We start from the raw sequence: 18,879 nt of genomic DNA, 5'->3' as shown, positions 1-18,879 counted from the left end.
TGTTTGTGCCCCTTCCATCTGGCAGGAGGCTGAGGTCCATCAGGACTAAGACCTCATCAACAGAGCCGGACCCTCACTGACTGACATCCCTTATTCCACCAGTCACTCCTCTGCACATTACTTCACACTCCATATGTATATACACTTCACATACACTCACAATACAGTTGTGTAGTGTCTGGTTATCTTATCCTGTGCACTTCATTTTTATCTTTTTTAAAATTGTATTCTTAAATTCCTCTAGTTTATATTCTTCCATCATGCTGTATATTTAAATTGATCATGTCATATTTTCCTGCACTGTGTTATTTGTCTCATTGTCCAATGCTATGCACCACCCCGCCATGTCAAACTCCTTGTCTGTCTAACATACTTGGCAATAAATGTTCCTGATTGCTGACGGATTCCAGCATGTGTTCAGTAGTGAGGCTCCCTGTTAATGAGGTAAAGTGGTCTAGCACAAAAAATACTTTTTAATCTGTAAAGACTGGTTTTGTTTTGAAAAAGAGAAAAAAAACACAGTTGAGTACTTCAGTGATACAGGTTGAGCAGTTTCACAATAAATAAATCAACCAATCAAATTAACTTCATTTCTACTTTTTTATCCATCCCTCCGACCTCAGACTGTGTGAGTCTGCATGTCGTCACTGAGTCGGTGCTCGTTGTAACGTTTCACACATCTCGTGTGTTGTCCTCACGCCGCGTGTTGCTGCGTGTTCAGAGGCTCGTACCCGCCTCATTCGCTGCCGTTCTAAGGACGCTTCATTCTTCTTCGTTGGTTTGTCCACAGTCCTTCTGCACGCCGCATCAGCGTAGTCTGCACAAGTCTCTCCACTGGTGGTTTGTAGCTAGAGGGCTGCTTTAACCGCTGCGTGGCGCTTCAAGTAGTACTTCAGGCTCGCAGTACTTCAGGCGCGTAGTACTTCAGGCTCGTAGTACTTCAGGCTCGTAGTACTTCAGGCGTGTAGTACTTCAGGCTCACAGTAATTCAGGCTCACAGTACTTCAGGCTTGCAGTACTTCAGGCTCGTAGTACTTCAGGCGCGTAGTACTTCAGGCTCACAGTACTTCAGGCTCGTAGTACTTCAGGCTCGTAGTACTTCAGGCTCGCAGTACTTCCCAATGCTCAAAATGAAAGGCTGATCAAATCATTTTCGCCTTTCACACATTGCCATGTTAAAGCATTGATGGCGTGTTGACGTGCCATTGATGGCGTGTTGACGTGCCATATATATATATATATATATATATATATATATATATATATATATATATATATGCACACCACTTTCCCTGTTGGGGTGGTGGGCAGTGAGTTCCCATGAGCCTCTTGGCTGCTCCTCTGATTCATCTCCTTCTTGTCTTCTCGGGAAGATGGACTTCATGGTGCTCTGTGAGATGTTCAATGCTTGGGATATTCTTTTATAAGCTACCCCTGATTCATACTTAGCTGAGCTGTTTGGTCTCCAAGATGCTCTTTGTTCGGCAGCGCGCTCTAACACACTCTGAGGCCTCCACACAACACGTTACCACGTTAACCCTAACCCCACACAACACGTTACCACGTTAACCCTAACCCTAACCCCACACAACACGTTACCACGTTAACCCTAACCCCACACAACACGTTACCACATTAACCCTAACCCCACACAACACGTTACCACGTTAACCCTAACCCTAACCCCACACAACACGTTACCACGTTAACCCTAACCCTAACCCCACACAACACGTTACCACGTTAACCCTAACCCTAACCCCACACAACACGTTACCACGTTAACCCTAACCCCACACAACACGTTACCACATTAACCCTAACCCCACACAACACGTTACCACGTTAACCCTAACCCTAACCCCACACAACACGTTACCACGTTAACCCTAACCCTAACCCCACACAACACGTTACCACGTTAACCCTAACCCTAACCCCACACAACACGTTACCTTGTTAACCCTAAACCCACACAACACGTTACCACATTAACCCTAACCCCACACAACACGTTACCACGTTAACCCTAACCCTAACCCCACACAACACGTTACCACGTTAACCCTAACCCCACACAACACGTTACCACGTTAACCCTAACCCTAACCCCACACAACACGTTACCACGTTAACCCTAACCCTAACCCCACACAACACGTTACCACGTTAACCCTAACCCCACACAACACGTTACCACGTTAACCCTAACCCCACACAACACGTTACCACATTAACCCTAACCCCACACAACACGTTACCACGTTAACCCTAACCCTAACCCCACACAACACGTTACCACATTAACCCTAACCCCACACAACACGTTACCACGTTAACCCTAACCCTAACCCCACACAACACGTTACCACATTAACCCTAACCCCACACAACACGTTACCACGTTAACCCTAACCCTAACCCCACACAACACGTTACCACGTTAACCCTAACCCCACACAACACGTTACCACGTTAACCCTAACCCCACACAACACGTTACCACATTAACCCTAACCCCACACAACACGTGGATTTATGCTGAGATTAAATAGCAGACAGATGGACCCTGTTTACTGATAATGTGACTTATGGTTGAATATATGTGTGTATATATGTACCTTCTTGTTGGTTTCTCTCAGGCTCTCGAGCTCCGTCAGTAACAACGAGATGTTTTTGTCTCTTTCAGAAGTCTGAAGCGGATCGGACGCTGTGATTGGACCAAACATTACATCCCGATGAAAGCTGGAGGAGACAATCAGATTAACATCAAATAATGAAGTACACAGTGAGCAATTATCTGCTATCTCTGCATGGCATTCCAACATATTAAAGCATCTATTTTCAGAACATTAATATCTCATTACGCAATTACTATCTTAAGAACAACAAGAAAATAATGTTGTCTCTCTCACAGCTTCATCCTCTGGGGCATGAGAGTGCATGTGAGCGTGCCTTGTGTCATATGTGAGTGCACAAGAGCGTGTATTTTAGTGCATGAGAGCGGGTTAGCTCTGTTAATACCATTCGCCAGATCGCCTTTGACATTTTGAGAAGAGGGACAGGAGGACAAGTAGTGAGAGGAAGATGAGGAGGGAGAGGATGATGAGGAAGAGGAGGTAGATCTCCTCAAGGACTACTGTAATTAACTCTTCACTGGGATCACAAGAATATCCTGAAACTACAATGCATCCAAAACAAACATGAGCACGTAACACCGTCCTACACTCACTCCACTGGCTCCTTGTCACATTCCAGATCCACTGCAAAGTTCTACTACTCACTCATGAATGAACTACTCCCCAAACCTCCACCCCACCGGGTCCCAAACACCAAGCTGCTCACCACGGGCGACCGGGCCTTCTGCTCGGCACCACCACGCAGGTGGAGCAGTCTCCCTGAGCCCCTGAAGGCAGCACGCTCACTGCACAAGCTACTTAGTTTTACTGGCACTGAGATCTGCTGATAAAGAGTGTGTTAGAAATAAAATGTACCATCATTATTAAGACAAGGAGGGAGAGGAAGGAGATGACGGACAAGAGGAAGAGAGAGAGGATGAAGAGGAGGAAGACAAGGAGGGAGAGGGGTAAGAGGAGAAAGACGAGGCGAGGAAGACGAAGACTAGGTGTGAGAGGAGTGAGGAAGAGGCAGAAGAGGAGGGACAGGAGGGAGAGGAAGAAGAAGGGTGGAGGACGAGAAGCATGATGAGGACGAGGAGGATGGGAAAAAGGAGGGAGAGGAAGAGGTTAATAAGGAGGAAGAGGAGGAACAGGACGAGGAGGGAGAGGAAGACAAGGAGGAGGAAGAGGAGGACAATGAGGGGAGGACAGGTGGGGGAGCAGACTCTTTGTGGTGGTGAGTGGGGCTGTGAATGGTCGGGACCCTGTGACATCATTTCATTAGGTCAGGTGTTTTAACCTCACATTAGAGACGACGCAGAGACGAAGGCGTCACTTTATTAAGCAGCTGCTGCCTGTAATTCTCTCATATCACCTTAAAGGTCAGACGGCGTAATAAAGCGAGTAAATAAGACACTGTGTCTTTTATAATATCAGCGGCTTCTAATCAACTCTGCTATCGTGCTATTTCCGTTGTCCTCATCTAACTTAGCTAATAAAATCAAGTCTAATGTAATAGGTCACATTTCAAACTGCTTCACACAATTCATCTGAAAAGCATCTTAAAGAAGAAGAAAAATTAAAGAAAGTAATGAAAAAATAAACTTTGAATGAATGTCCTCTAAACATTTCAGATCAATATTCTGAATGTAATGAAATATTCAGGTGTTTAATAATCTTGTTGAGTCTCACAGATGGAACTGGTCATCATTCATAAGACACGTTTAGACTCTAAAACGCTGCACTTCTGTTCTGACTGCATTGTTTAGGTTTTATTATTTTAAGTGCTTTAAATTCCTGTCACTATCTGCTCAGAGAGCACATGATGCTTACCGAATAACAACTGTGAGGTTAGTCAAGCGTTAAAGCACGTTCAGTAAAAGTACCCCAACCACTAACCCGCTAACTGCTCACCCACTAACCCGCTAACTGCTCACCAACTAACCCGCTAACTGCTCACCCACTAACTGCTCACCAACTAACCTGCTAACTGCTCACCCACTAACTGCTCACCAACTAACCCGCTAACTGCTCACCCACTAACTGCTCACCAACTAACCCGCTAACTGCTCACCCACTAACCCGCTAACTGCTCACCCACTAACCCGCTAACTGCTCACCAACTAACCCGCTAACTGCTCACCCACTAACTGCTCACCAACTAACCCGCTAACTGCTCACCCACTAACCCGCTAACTGCTCACCCACTAACTGCTCACCAACTAACCCGCTAACTGCTCACCCACTAACCCGCTAACTGCTCACCCACTAACTGCTCACCAACTAACCCGCTAACTGCTCACCCACTAACTGCTCACCAACTAACCCGCTAACTGCTCACCCACTAACCGCTAATCCCTGAATATAATCTGTGTCTTTAGGGCCCGAGGTGAGCCTTTGGATCCCACCTGTCATCAGAGCTGACTGGGGGTCTTCTGAGGACGGGACTGCCAGGACCTCTGGATGCTCCTCCTCCATCAGAGACGCTGCCACAGCTCTCTGGCTGAGGGGGAAGGTCCAGCTCCATCAGTCTTTTACCTCCTGGAGGTGTGAAGGTAGATGGTGAGACAGACCTCCTGTGGGAGAGGGGTGAGACAGGAGGGACAGACTGTGGGCCTGAACAGAGAGAGGACAGACAGTCAATAAGACAGAAGAGTAACAGCGAAAAGATAAATGGATGAGTGAGGGATTGACTGAGTGGACATTTGGACTAATGAATCATTGTGTTAACGTATTCATTAAATAATGAATCAATGAATCAGTTGATGGACATTCAGTCCACTCCAGACTCAGGCTTGTAAGTCAGAAACATTTATTCATGTGTTGATCTATGAAGACGATCATAGATAATTCAGCCCTCCAGATGACTTAAAAAGAATAACATATAGAATAACATGTGAGTAACATGAGACTCACACGCAAAGTAACATGTAGACTAGCATGTGAGTAACATGTGGAGTAACGTGTAGAATAACTGTGCTGAGCGGCGATGTAGCGGCCGTCCCACCGAGCGCTGTGCTGCTGGCTGGACGGCTACAAGCGCGGCCGAGAATGTCTGCGACCTTCGGACAAAAGGTCCACAAGTTAGCTGGTAACTACACGGAGTGACACTGGAACGACACGTAGTAGAACTTGTGAGTAACATGACAGTAATATGTAGAGTACAATGTAGGGAATATTAAGAATAACACGTAGTATAATTTGGAGAGCATCATCATCATACATCATACATGTGAGTAACATGTAGAATACCACATGCAAGTAATATTTGTAATAATGTTGTATAATTTGTGCATCCTAGAATAACATGTTGGTAACCTTTGAAGTTCCATGTGCATTATGAATATGATGATATGCTGGAGCTATTTCAAAATGAGATTAATAGACCATAAGGGCTCATGTAAAGTGAAATGAAATGTCTTATTTGAAAAGAAAGCACTCTTTAGGTCCCATAAATACCCGTTGCTAACTGACCCTGACTAATACGAGACCTGTCAGGGCCTCTGAGCGGCGGAGGTGAGGGAAGACGCTGTCGCAGCTCCTCCTTCACTCCGGGATTATCTGAAGAAATAAGAACAGACTCTGTTAACATCTGTCTCTATTCATTAGAAATCAATCATTCGCTAGCAGTAATCCTGTCGTTGTGAAGAGCTTTCTAAATACTTGTAGTTCATCAGCAGAGCAAACACACCTCTTATATCCCGTTAAGGCCTCGTTGTGGCCAGCTAGTGGCTCTCATTAAGAGCTTTAATTACAGCAGGCGGAAATGTCAAACGCTTATTACGTCAAAAGTAAACAATAAGCACAGACAACTCTTTAACAGGTGTGTGTGTGTGTGTGTGTGTGTGTGTGTGTGTGTGTGACAGGCAGCGCTTCATGTGGTCCACTAATCACGTCATCGTGAAGAGAAAAAGCCGATGATCTTTGACCCCTCTGTTTGTAAAGGTCGGATCATTCAGATCGTCAGAGAAGAGCTTTGTATGTATGTGTCTTCAGATGTCCTCACCTGTCTTCAGGACATTCTCACTTCTTCAGATTTACATTAAATTGAATGCATTACATGCTTCTACATGACATTTCATTTAGCTGATTCTTTTATTCAAAGCGAATTACAAGCTGCTATTGTAATCACTTGTCTTCAGACATCTTTCAGTGTCTTTGGATGTCTTTAGATTTGCTCACTTGTCTTCAGACGTCTTCAGACATCTTTCAGTGTCTTTGGATGTCTTTAGATTTGCTCACTTGTTGTCAGATCTCTTCACGTGTCTGGTTCCGGCCCAAATAACTCCTGAAGAGTCATCGGTACTGGTCCTGTTTCTTGATTCCTGGCCCTGGTCCTGGTTGTAAGACCTGGTCCCGTTTCCTGGTCCTGGTTGCTAGTCCTTGTCCTGTTTCCCGTTTCTTGGTGCGATTTAGTGGTTCTGGTTCTGCTGTATTACAGTTGTGGAGTAGTTGAAGTTGTCACTGTCACCCCCCCCCCCTCCGTGGACTCAAAGCTAATTGAGCTTCTTATTATTCATGTACAATTACAGAAGTGATAATGTGATAAATCCTCCTAAATGACCATTCATGCCTCGCTCTCCCTTTGAAGTCTCCTCAAAGAAGAAGAAAGGGAAGCACGAAGGCCAATCAGAGGCCCACACCACGCCAGCCAATCAGGGAGGCTTCTGCCTGTAACATCCACTAAAGTCCATTAATTTTTTAAGCTGTATTTAATACATTTTGAGTAGAAAGTTCTGTGAAAAGAGAGTCGGGAGTTCCAGCTGACTGCATGAATATTAATGACGGTGTTATGATGATTAAAGAGGCTTCAGCTCAAATCCGTCACAATCCGCCTGTGATCCGCTCGGCGACACGCCGCCGCCGCCGCCGCACATGAATTTAGATACGGACATTAAGCCCGGGAGGCGCACCCACACATATATATGTGTGTGTGTGTGTGTGTAATATATATATATATATAACCCTACACACACACACGATAATGTGTGTGTGTGTGTGTGTGTGTAATATATATATATATATATATATAACCCTACACACACACACGATAATGTGTGTGTGTGTGTATATATATACACATAAACACACACTATATATGCCACTTTATTAGGTCCACCTTGCTAGTAAAAGTTGAACCTCTTTTGCCTTCAGAACCGGCTTAATTGTTGGTGTCATATAATGTTAAACAGTTGCTGCAGATTTCCATGATGTGAATCTTCGTCCCAAAAACTGAAATGTCAACTGATGTCGCGCAAAATCTAACCTGTTACTTTGAGTGCGCAGTGATATGGAACACTCGGGTCAACGTGAACCGGTACTTTACATTATCGCTGAATAATGCACACCCCTGACTCACTCTCAACCAATCAGAACGCTGGCGTCGACGCACTGGTTTCACTTCCTGGTTGTAAAGTCCTGCGTGTGTTGCAGAGCGATTCACCTCCAGAACAACAGGTGGAGTCACGTGTTTTGTTGAAGACGACCTAGAGAGTCACGTCTTTGTGTGTGGAAGTTGCTGGTTGCTTTATTCATTGATCATAGACTTTATTGCCCCGTGCATCCACACTGCTGCTTTTCATCAAGGACACATTTGTCCCGTATTTTCCTCCACGACTTTGTTCCCTCGTTTGTGGAGATCTCCCTCCATGAATCAGAGGCCATCCGGCGTCCTCATAGTCCGCCAATGACGGCTTGTACAAGCGCTCATATTTAAAAGCTCTTCAGTCTGATCCGTTCTCTCGTAAACGTTCTTCCTTTTAATAACGGCCGTATTGTGCTGTGAAAACGACGGGAGACTCCGTGAGACGTGAGACTCCGTAAAGGACGTAGTCAGCGGACCAATCACAGCCTGCTGCTGCAGGACGCTGCGTCGCTTTACACGCTAGTCTAGAAAAATGGGTCGACGCACGCAAGGAGGTGTGAAAAGACACGCAAGGGACACGCAAGGGACACGCAAGGGACACGCAAGGGACACGCAAGGGGCTCTTGCGTCTGCGTCGCTGTGAAAACGCAGAAACACAAACCAGGCTTGAGTTTCCTGTTAGCTGACCGGAGGAGCTCCTGCTGTGGTCAGTCTTCTTCAAGGTTCCCCGTGTTGTGCGTTCAGAGATGGTGTTGTGGGTTCCTTGGTTGTAACAAGTGGTTCTTTGACTTCCTGTTGCCTTCCTATCTTGTGGAACCAGTCGGGCAGTTCTCCTCTGACCTCTCACATCAACAAGGCATTTTGTCACACAAAGGCTGCTCACTGGATATTTTCTTTTTTGGACCATTCGGTTTGGACAAAAGTTGCCTGGTCTACACATTATATATCTACACAGGGAGAGTTTATAGTTCATTCACAGACCGATCAGTGATCACATCCTGTGAAACATGAAAATCATAAAACAAATCATTGGACCCTCAGACAGCATCTGATTTGTTTCATATTTTCATCATATGGCGTTCATGGCGAATGCTCTTCTTCAACTGTCTAGCGCCTCCCTCTGGAGATATGTATTTGTTGTTGTCTTTGTTCTGCTGAATATCAAATAGAATAAGTCTATTACAGACCAGAATGCCCTGTCACGTCACCATGGTTACAATATCCTGCACAATGGAACTCAAATAGAGAGGAGCATGGTGATGATGTCACCTCCTCCTGGAACTTTGATTTATCCTTATTTATCAGAGCCGACCGCACACACGCGCACGCACACACACACGCACACGCACACACACACTGGTCAGTAGATTATTTTTAATGACAGATCAAGATGACAAAGGATGAGAGTGAATGAGTAGAAAGAGGGAGGAGACGTCGTGTGAACTGTCTGTTAATCTGCAGAGTGGGTGGTCTATACGGACACACACACATTGCTGTCTATACGGACACACACACATTGCTGTCTATACGGACACACACACATTGCTGTCTATACGGACACACACACATTGCTGGTCTATACGGACACACACACATTGCTGGTCTATACGGACACACACACATTGCTGTCTATACGGACACACACACATTGCTGGTCTATACGGACACACACACATTGCTGTCTATACGGACACACACACATTGCTGTCTATACGGACACACACACATTGCTGGTCTATACGGACACACACACATTGCTGGTCTATACGGACACACACACATTGCTGTCTATACGGACACACACACATTGCTGTCTATACGGACACACACACATTGCTGTCTATACGGACACACACACATTGCTGGTCTATACGGACACACACACATTGCTGGTCTATACGGACACACACACATTGCTGTCTATACGGACACACACACATTGCTGGTCTATACGGACACACACACATTGCTGGTCTATACGGACACACACACATTGCTGGTCTATACGGACACACACACATTGCTGGTCTATACGGACACACACACATTGCTGTCTATACGGACACACACACATTGCTGTCTATACGGACACACACACATTGCTGGTCTATACGGACACACACACATTGCTGTCTATACGGACACACACACATTGCTGTCTATACGGACACACACACATTGCTGTCTATACGGACACACACACATTGCTGGATGAGGTTGATTCTGGTGTGTTTGAAGTAGCTGCTATTAATCTCTGTGTAGGAATGTGTGTGTACGTGTGTGTTTACAGCAGCTGCTCATTAATCAGAAACGTGTTGCTGTTATCTGTGGCAATAAAGTTTATTTAACAGTTTTAAAAGAGAATGTTTTTGGCTTCTTAACCTATTGTCTTTCAAGGAATTATTCCTATTATTCTCTCACAAATCGTTTGCCTTTTTGGGGCCTCTTTCATATTCAAAAAGTTGTTAAATTTGCATGCATGTCAGGACTGGTGAAAAATGTGATCATTTGAGTCTCTTATTGGGAAATGCTTTGGTTTGGATGGTCTGGTATGCAAATGCGGCAAACTAGATTTTCCGCCATTTTGAATCTTTTTTTTCTTATCCTAGACGCCGTGTCAGACTGTCACAAAACTTTCTGTGGATCATTATTGGCTCAATATCCCCCCCATATCGTGTTGATATCTTTTGAGAAGATATGGGCTAATGAACTTCACAAGTGGCTTAATCTGGCAAAACACACCATTTCCAAATGACTTTGCCTGCCCTCACAAAATGTGTTACATATATAAACATTAACACATAACACACCCGGTTTTGTATAATATTTGGAGACTGGGGGGCTCTGCAGTTAATCATTGATGATCTGCATTTTTAGCCTATTTTCATGATTTTTTTAGAGATGACCAAACTCCTCCCAGAGATTAAACCTGATTCTTTTCAAATTTGGGCAGTGTGATCTTGAGACGTTGGTCTTTAAAAAATGCATAAAGCTTGATAAATTATTAAACTATGTGCGGGCGAGTATCGGCAAAAAATAACACCATTCGCCGAGAAAATGTAAGTTGTTTTAACTCGACCTACATACATACTATCTAATGTGTAATATTTCTCATATGTCATGACCTCCTTACCCTGTAGACGTCCATACGATCATTTTTAATCCTAGTCATAGCGCCACCTGTGGACAACAGGAGGTTAAATGTTTTTTACTTTACACCCTGCTCCTCAGTCTAATCTGATCCCTCTCAAAAGTTGGCAGAAAAGACTAAAGACCTCGATAACGCGTCACGGCGAGCGGGAGCATCGGCAAAGTTGATCCTTCGCCAAGAACAAACAAACCGTTGTAACTCTACCCCACATGATCGGATCCTTTCCAATTTTCACATGTTTGATGAGACTCCAGCCCTGAAGACATGTAAAGTGGAATTCTTAACAAAAATCATAGCGCCACCTACTGGAAGAGGAAGTAAACATTTCTATACTATGGCTTGCTTCGCTCAGTACGTAAATCAGGTCAACACCAAACGCATTGCACACAAACAATAAGACTTTCTTGACAGCCGAAGAAGCATTTTATGTTTTGTGTAACGTTGTTGCCGTGGCAAACTATTGTTTGCAGTAAACAATGAAGGTGCTTTTGAGGTACTAAACATCCTCAAATTGTAACTAACCGTGGCACACACATTTAGAGCCAAAGATGTAGTTACCGGAGAGAATTTTAATGAGTCAAAATGGCAATTCAGCTCAATAGGGCCATCTACAAATATTAATTTAAGCAGCCCTAGCACTACGTTTGACCTACAAGTAAACTGAAAAAAGTCTCTTGGGACCAAACTGTAGGCCATTTTTATGTTTACTTCAATTTTTTTACCCTGAGGTTTTTTTTGGCCTTTTTGTGGGTTTAATAGTTTTTCAAAAGTTGTTCAATTTGATAAGCACATCACAACTAGTGAAAGATTTGACGTTGTTGGGGTTCCGCAATTGGGTATAAAGAAATGCCCCCCTAGAAATTTGAAAAGTACCACATCAACCCATTTTTTTGCCTCGGATGCCAAATTGACTTGAAATTCGCAACATATGTGCTCTCGGTTATGCTCTACAAAAAAGTCAACCATGGCAATTAAATGCACCAACTTGAATTTAGTAAAAAAACACACTTGCCAACTCCTCCTACACACCGATTCCAATGCTCACAAGATTTTCTGCGTATAATAATTAGTTCACCGTCATCCGAAATGATATATAGCTTGTTGATATCTCATTATTTTTAGAAGATAGGGAACAATTAACTTCTAAGTGGTGTGTTTTTTTATGTCAAGACACAAATCTTGCAAATTACTTGGGCCAGCCCTCACCAAATTGTAGCAAATCTATATATTGCACCCTGAAATATTCACTAATATTTCTATAATATTTGATGACGAAAATGTAAAAGATAAGGTTTGCAAAGCGTCATTCCTGTTATTGTCCAAGGTGGTTAAGTATGACTGACTCGCAGACGCTTTGTCCGAAGGCGTTGTGGCAAATACCCCGACGTACGCAAATTCACCACATTACTATTACTGTCATCATAAACCAACCGACTTTGCTTTTTTCCTAAAGTGTTTGTGCTTTCCCTCCCTACAGGTTTCTGCAGATGGTGGTTCTACCTGATGGTGGTAGAACGTGGTAGAACTACCTGATGGTGAAATCATTTCTGTTATAGGAATTGAACGTATTGTACATCTTTTACATTATTCATTCTTCATTCTGTACAGATCCATTACATCCATTGTAGTCTGTCCATCCCAGGAGAGGGACCCTCCTCTGACGTCCTCCCTAAGGTTCCCTTTTTTTTCCCCATCAAAGGTTTTTTTTAAAAAGTTTTTTGGGAGTTTTTCCTGTGCTGATGTGAGGGTTTCGGGACAGAGGATGTCGCATGTGTACAGACTGTAAAGCCCTCAGAGGCAAATTTGTAATTTGTGATTTTGGGCTGTATAAAATAAATATAATATGTATATATTACATATACATATACAACATATACTATATTGTAATATATAGTAGTATTAAATAGAATATGTATGATAATACAATATATATGATACCTTGTCCTCTCAGCACTGGGGTACCCCAAAGCTCTGTCCTGGGTCCCCTCCTCTTCTCTCTGTACACCAACTGTCTCGGCTAGATTATCCACTCACATGGTTTCTCCTACCGTAGCTATGCTGATGACACCCAACTAATCCTGTCTTTTCCCCAATCTGAGTCACAAGCAGCAGCACAAACCTCAGCCTGTTTGACTGGCATCTTAGTGGATGGACGGACACGACATTAACAACCTTGACAAGACTGAACTTCTTTTCCTTCCAGTGAAAGACTCCCCCACAAACAACCTTACTGTTACCTTTGACAACTCCGTCCTGATCCCACCCTGACTGCTAGGAACCCCGGTGTGACACTCGACAGTCAACTTTCCCTCACCCACATGTTCCAGTAAATAGATGCTGCACCAGATTCAATCTGCTTGTTGCTCCCTCAGAGAGAGCTAAACACTCAACAACATCCCGACTGTTTGCTGTACTGGCTCCTAAATGGTGGAACGAGCTCCCAAATGACATCAGGACAATGCAAAACTTAGGACGACTTCCGACACAAAATGAAAACGCACCTCTCCCGACAATACCTGGACTAGTTAGCACTTACGATGGCACCTACTTATAGCACGTTTGTGGCTTGGCTGTCTTGAAGAATTTGTACTTTCTTGATTCTTGTTGTTCTGGTCTGTTACCTCTTGATTGAATGCACTTATTGTAAATTGTAAATAGATGAAAATGTAATACATTATATCTTGTATTATGTAACGTTCACACCTTTAACTGAAGGAACCAGATGTTCACGTTATATCAAACATGTATTCAACTATTTGATCCAATTGACCAATATTCACCTGTATTAAGAAACAGGTGTGTGTGCTGATGTCCAGCCTTGTAAAAGGAACACAGCTCCTCCTGCTGGATAACACGAGTCACGACACCATTACATTAAACCCTAACGACCAGTCAAATGAATGTAAAGTAGTGATGAACTCAAGGCGATAAACATCCCGTGAGAACTGATCCTTGGGTACCAGTACAACCACCATTTACATGTTTGTCTGAAGAGTAGTAGTAATAGTAGGATTAACCTGGGTACTTGTACCCAGATTAAGTAGTAGTATTTTGTTACCTCTGTACATGTCCACCAGCGAATCCCTAAGCTCCTTGCTTGGTGTCCATGTTGGACTGGTCCTCTCTGGACTGGTTTCTCTGGAAATAAAAACAAACATTAAGATCAGAAACAAAAAGAGGAAATCCCAATTAAAAGAGTAAAAAACATGAGGGTCCTGAGGTGTGTTTCTCTCGCTCTCTCTCTCACATTCAGTATGTAATATGGGTAATAAATAAATAAATATATATGAACTCTTATTTGTTTTTCAATTGTTACAGATGAAATATTAAATATAATCTTACTTGTTGAGTTGTCTCTGGAGGTTATTGATCTTTTTCTTTGCTCGATTTAAAGCAAACTTCACATCTTCAGCTCTGTTTTTATTGCTCATTAATCTACGAGACGCCATGAACACACCGTCTCCTCACATACAGCTCTCCATGACAACGGCACCCTGTACAGCCTCCCAGCTATCGCAGCTGTGATTGGCTGAGAGTCACTCAGTATTGATGAGCTCACAGCATCGGGTTACTCGGCTGTTTGCTTCAGGACAATAAAGCCTGTCCCCTGCAACACACACTTTATTTATGTATTTTTTATCCTACCTACACACTACAGGTGTGTTCTGCGACAGGCAGTGTGAAATGTTCTGTTGGCTGTCTGGATATATGGACGCTCTATGTTATTGTTTGTATTTCTCAACAGCTGACACTGCGTCTCCAAAACAAATTTCCTTCAGGACAATAAAAATCAATGTATCAGAGCCAACATAATTGTTGGTATTATCGACCAATCCATCAGTTTCAATATGACATCCCTAATGATCCTCTAACCTGAGCGGCCACCACATTAATGTTGAATATCATTTCTTCCTCAGTTGTGACATCACACGAAAGGGCTGTTCTGATTGGTGCTCAGAAATGAACCCGGAAGAAAACGCAGAAAACATCTATTGATCAGTTGTGTTTATTCATTATTGATAGTAACTAATCATTATTGACGGTTATTTGTTGCTATTGGTTGGGTCTTCTGTATTTGTCTCGGTGTCCTTCAACAGTCTGTCCAGCAGGACAACGTCCACTCGATGTTTCATGACAAACTGTCCATTCAGGTGGAAGACAGGTATGTCCCACCTGTACCTGTCGAGCCATTCTTTGTTCTCCGGGAGACTGATGTCCACCAGCTGTAAGACAAACTGCGCAGGGAGAGAGAGACAGGTCAGAGGGACACCTTTGAGAGACAGGTCAGAGGGAAAGTTCAGCGAGACAGGCCGGACCAACAGGTCAGAGAGACAAGTCAGGCAGACAGGTCAGAGGGATATGTCAGACAGACAGTGAGACAGGTGTGAGACAAGTACTGAGTCTCACTCTGTGTCTGAAGGGTTCCAGCTCTTCTTTAGCTTCATCACACAGAGGACAGGGATCCTACAAAGAGGAAAACTATTATACACAATAATTATTATAATAAACATTACTTTCCGTTGCCAATTAAGATTCATAGGAACTGAAATATAATTAATGTAAAATTACATTCTACATCGGATACAAGGAAAGAAACTGAACGCAGCTAATAACTTCAGCACAAATTATGAATGTATGGTGAAGACCATAAAGCAAAAGATTGTTGCTATGATCAATTATTACCTTGGTGAACAGAGTCAAAGTGGATAAAGTAGAAAACCGTCTGGAGATGTGAGGCCGTGCAGCAGCAGCCCGTCTGAGTAGAAACATTATTCCTGAGGAAACAAACTAAATGTTACTTGTGGCAGCGTTCCATTAGTGCCGTTTGTTACCAAGCCGTATTGAACAGCAGACACAGTTACTTAATTTCCTTATGTTAAGCACAGGAGATTGTTCAACTTGTTACTTATTTTTACGTGTCAAAGCGTTATCTAGATAATAGACAAATAATACATTGTCACTGTAAAATATTAATAATATTGTGCCTAATGCAGCTCTTCTGTGTTGCACCTGCTGCAATCATGACGTCAATAAATCGAGATACACAAGGAGCGTCAATCTATCAAAAATGCTTTTCAATATATTTGACGTATCTTTAGTTCCTCCACAAGGAGCATAATTCAAAAATGAAATTCTTAATATACCAAAGATTCAAATTAACTAATATATACACTTACTATTACATTACTCACCTCAAACATCGAGGCAGCTTCCAGTTGACCAATCACAGAGCAGGATGCAGCATCACAATGAAATATGTCCGTCTGTCCAATGAAGATGAAATTAAGTGATGACATGATGACAGGTAATCTGTCAATCAGCGTGTAGCGCCGCCCTAAAGCGTCCCCTCTTTATGGGGACTGTTTGACTCTAAATGGACCATAATTCACTAATTGAACGCCACGCTGTATTGAAGACTTGAAACCAGAGACCATAAACTCATGTTTACACTGTTTACTGAGGGAATAAATCAAGAGAGAAGTAGAGTCATTTCCTCATAGACGTCTATGGGACCAGGGGCGTCGCCCCCTGCTGGTCACTGCAGAGAATGCAGCTTTAAGAAGAAAGATTAGTGAAACCGAAATTAGCCTACGAAATATTTCATGTTTCATTGATGCTTGATGATCAAAATCAGCAGTTTGTGCAGCAGCATATTGATCACTCCAATAAAGCACATCACGTTCAGCTTCCTGTTGTAGTTTCAATTACCTCCGACATACGCACACAGGTGTTCGCTTACCTAGCAGTTAGCCTGCTAGCTAACCTTCACTGAACCGGTTCTACAGACCCAAACCTGACAATAAACTCACCAAATTCAGTCGAACGGTCCGGGATCTCCTCCTGCTTCCAGCTGTTTAATAAGGATTTCTGGAAAAGTTTGAAGAAACTCCGACGAGACAAAAACCAACACACTACACACACTTGCTAATCCTCTCCTTTTCCTACTTCCGGTTTCTTCTTCTTCTACTTCCGTTGTCTTCTGGGGCTCAATTCCGCTAGGCTGCATTCTCCAGGACGCGTTCGTCAACCGCATACGTCACTTCCGCTGCGACTCGGCTGTCCAATCCGTTGGCTCCTCCGAACGCGGTCGAGGGACGCTGTCCTCCAGGAGCCGGTTTGGAGGACACATCTGATCTGTCCTTTGCGGCCCAGCATATCCCAGCATGCAGTGCGGGCCGACGAGGATTTCATTTCTTCAGGACGGAGGCGGGTGATGCGACAGCGCGGAAGAGTTCACTTAAAATGTAACGTTAAGTAATAGAATTCACTCCATTATCTACCGATAGAAATGTTATAATATAATATATAACATCACATCCTACTAGTAGTTATGAGTGAAAAGACACTTTAATGACTGAACTTTCTCACTTTAGAGGCTGATGCTGTGACGGTTTTATATATAATTTATACTTCATATAATGAACAGAAATGGATCAAAGTTATGAACCCGAAATATCACTTTCTAAGTCAGTAACGTTACAGAATAAATACACAAACTGAACTCACTTTGCTCCTTTTGTTTAGTTGTGGGATTATAAACTAACTTTACATTTCGTTGTGTTTTATGGAGCAGAAGGCAGCAGCATCCCGCTGAAGGACACGATGTGTGGTGACATTCTGCTGCAGTAGCTTGGACCTCTGCAACATCTTAAGTTAGTTCAAATAGCTCGTCTCCTATGCAAAAGAAAAACAAGAAGTCCTTGTTAATAAATGTGTTTGCAGAAGATTATCTTCTCTATCGGTACGTTCTACGTTTTTCAGCTTTTAAGGTTGCTAGGCAACTTGAGCAGCCAAGAAGTCCCCCTCACCCCCCGTAGGACAGACCGTCCTATCTCAGAGACTGGGTTAGCCTATGCGGCCCAGGTCTACTGCGAAGGCTGGAGGCTACAAGACAGATTCACGAGCATCACCCGTTTCATGATTGAGGTCTTGCATTAGGGTAAATCCTGGGGTGCCGGTGGTGCAGGGGTAGAGCGGGTGCGCTGGGGTTCAAGCCCCGGCTGCTCCATGTCCCATGTTGAAGTGTCCCTGAGCAGGACACCTGACCCCTAATTGCTCCCCGGGCAAAAATGTGAAAAAGCCATGGGTTTAAAGTGTAATGTAAGTCGCTCTGGATAAAAGCGTCTGCTAAATGACCTGTAATGTAATGTAATTAGTGGCATAAAATGGTCTGAAAATTACAATAGTTTTATTGCAATTAATAATCAGTATTGTAAAAAGCCGCGGGTTAAAAATAAAAGCCTGAGCTAAATGACCTGTAATGTAAATATCAGCGGAACAGGACTTCGCGTGACATATTTTGTTACCATGGCAACGTCTGGTCAACCCCTGTTCATTATCTCATCACAATAAATTAAGAGTAATTCTCATGAGCAAAGTTGTTCCCAAACCTTTTCTGTTGAGCGCCCTTTGATGATATAGGGACGGGTCGTTTGTTTTAAATTCATTGCATTATAATATATAAACTTATATGAACGTTTTTCTTTCTAAAAGAAGTACATATTACCTCACTTTTCCACATCGTTTTTTTTTAAAATGTATTTTACTGAAAATAAAATAGCAATAACATGTAGGACAGACCGAGTTCATGTCAAGTCTTTTTATTTCTTAGGTGCAACTATATAATATAGTTCCCTCTGCCTACAACTTGTTTGTTATAGTTTTATATTGTTTTACCAGTGTGCAACGGAAATAAAAAAAAGTCACAGGTCCTGTTTCTTCTTCTTCTATTCCTACTTCCAAAA

The 18,879-nt window shown here is 43.1% G+C and overlaps 1 protein-coding gene and 1 long non-coding RNA gene across 12 annotated transcripts in view; one reads left to right on the top strand and one right to left on the bottom strand.

Moving 5' to 3' along the window:
- The window catches only part of mipol1 (mirror-image polydactyly 1), a 32,396-nt gene extending 15,176 nt beyond the window's left edge, over window positions 1–17,220 (bottom strand). Inside the window, exons 1-6 of one of the 11 annotated variants that reach the window (XM_078089130.1) lie at window positions 16,945–17,220; window positions 14,193–14,272; window positions 11,117–11,163; window positions 6,078–6,179; window positions 5,027–5,194; window positions 2,622–2,745 (exon numbers count right to left, since the gene is read on the bottom strand). In XM_078089130.1, coding sequence (XP_077945256.1) covers window positions 2,622–2,745; window positions 5,027–5,145 — 243 coding nt within the window. In that variant the 5' untranslated portion in view covers window positions 5,146–5,194; window positions 6,078–6,179; window positions 11,117–11,163; window positions 14,193–14,272; window positions 16,945–17,220. Of the gene's footprint in view, window positions 1–2,621; window positions 2,746–5,026; window positions 5,235–6,077; window positions 6,180–11,116; window positions 11,164–14,192; window positions 14,273–16,944 lie in introns of all 11 variants that reach the window. The other 10 variants (XM_078089127.1, XM_040199771.2, XM_078089129.1 and 7 more) reach the window with 10 other exon arrangements.
- Window positions 17,221–17,239: 19 nt separating this feature from the next.
- Window positions 17,240–18,876, top strand: LOC144388356 (uncharacterized). Its single transcript, XR_013452698.1, has 2 exons — window positions 17,240–17,379; window positions 17,709–18,876. It is a non-coding gene; the product is annotated as an uncharacterized LOC144388356 (long non-coding RNA).
- Window positions 18,877–18,879: the final 3 nt, after the last annotated feature.

The sequence above is a fragment of the Gasterosteus aculeatus genome, chromosome 15, assembly GCF_964276395.1.
Source record: "Gasterosteus aculeatus chromosome 15, fGasAcu3.hap1.1, whole genome shotgun sequence".
NCBI classification, from domain to species: domain Eukaryota; kingdom Metazoa; phylum Chordata; class Actinopteri; order Perciformes; family Gasterosteidae; genus Gasterosteus; species Gasterosteus aculeatus.
Note: the sequence above shows the minus strand (reverse complement) of the source record. Positions and strands in the feature narration are given on the sequence as shown.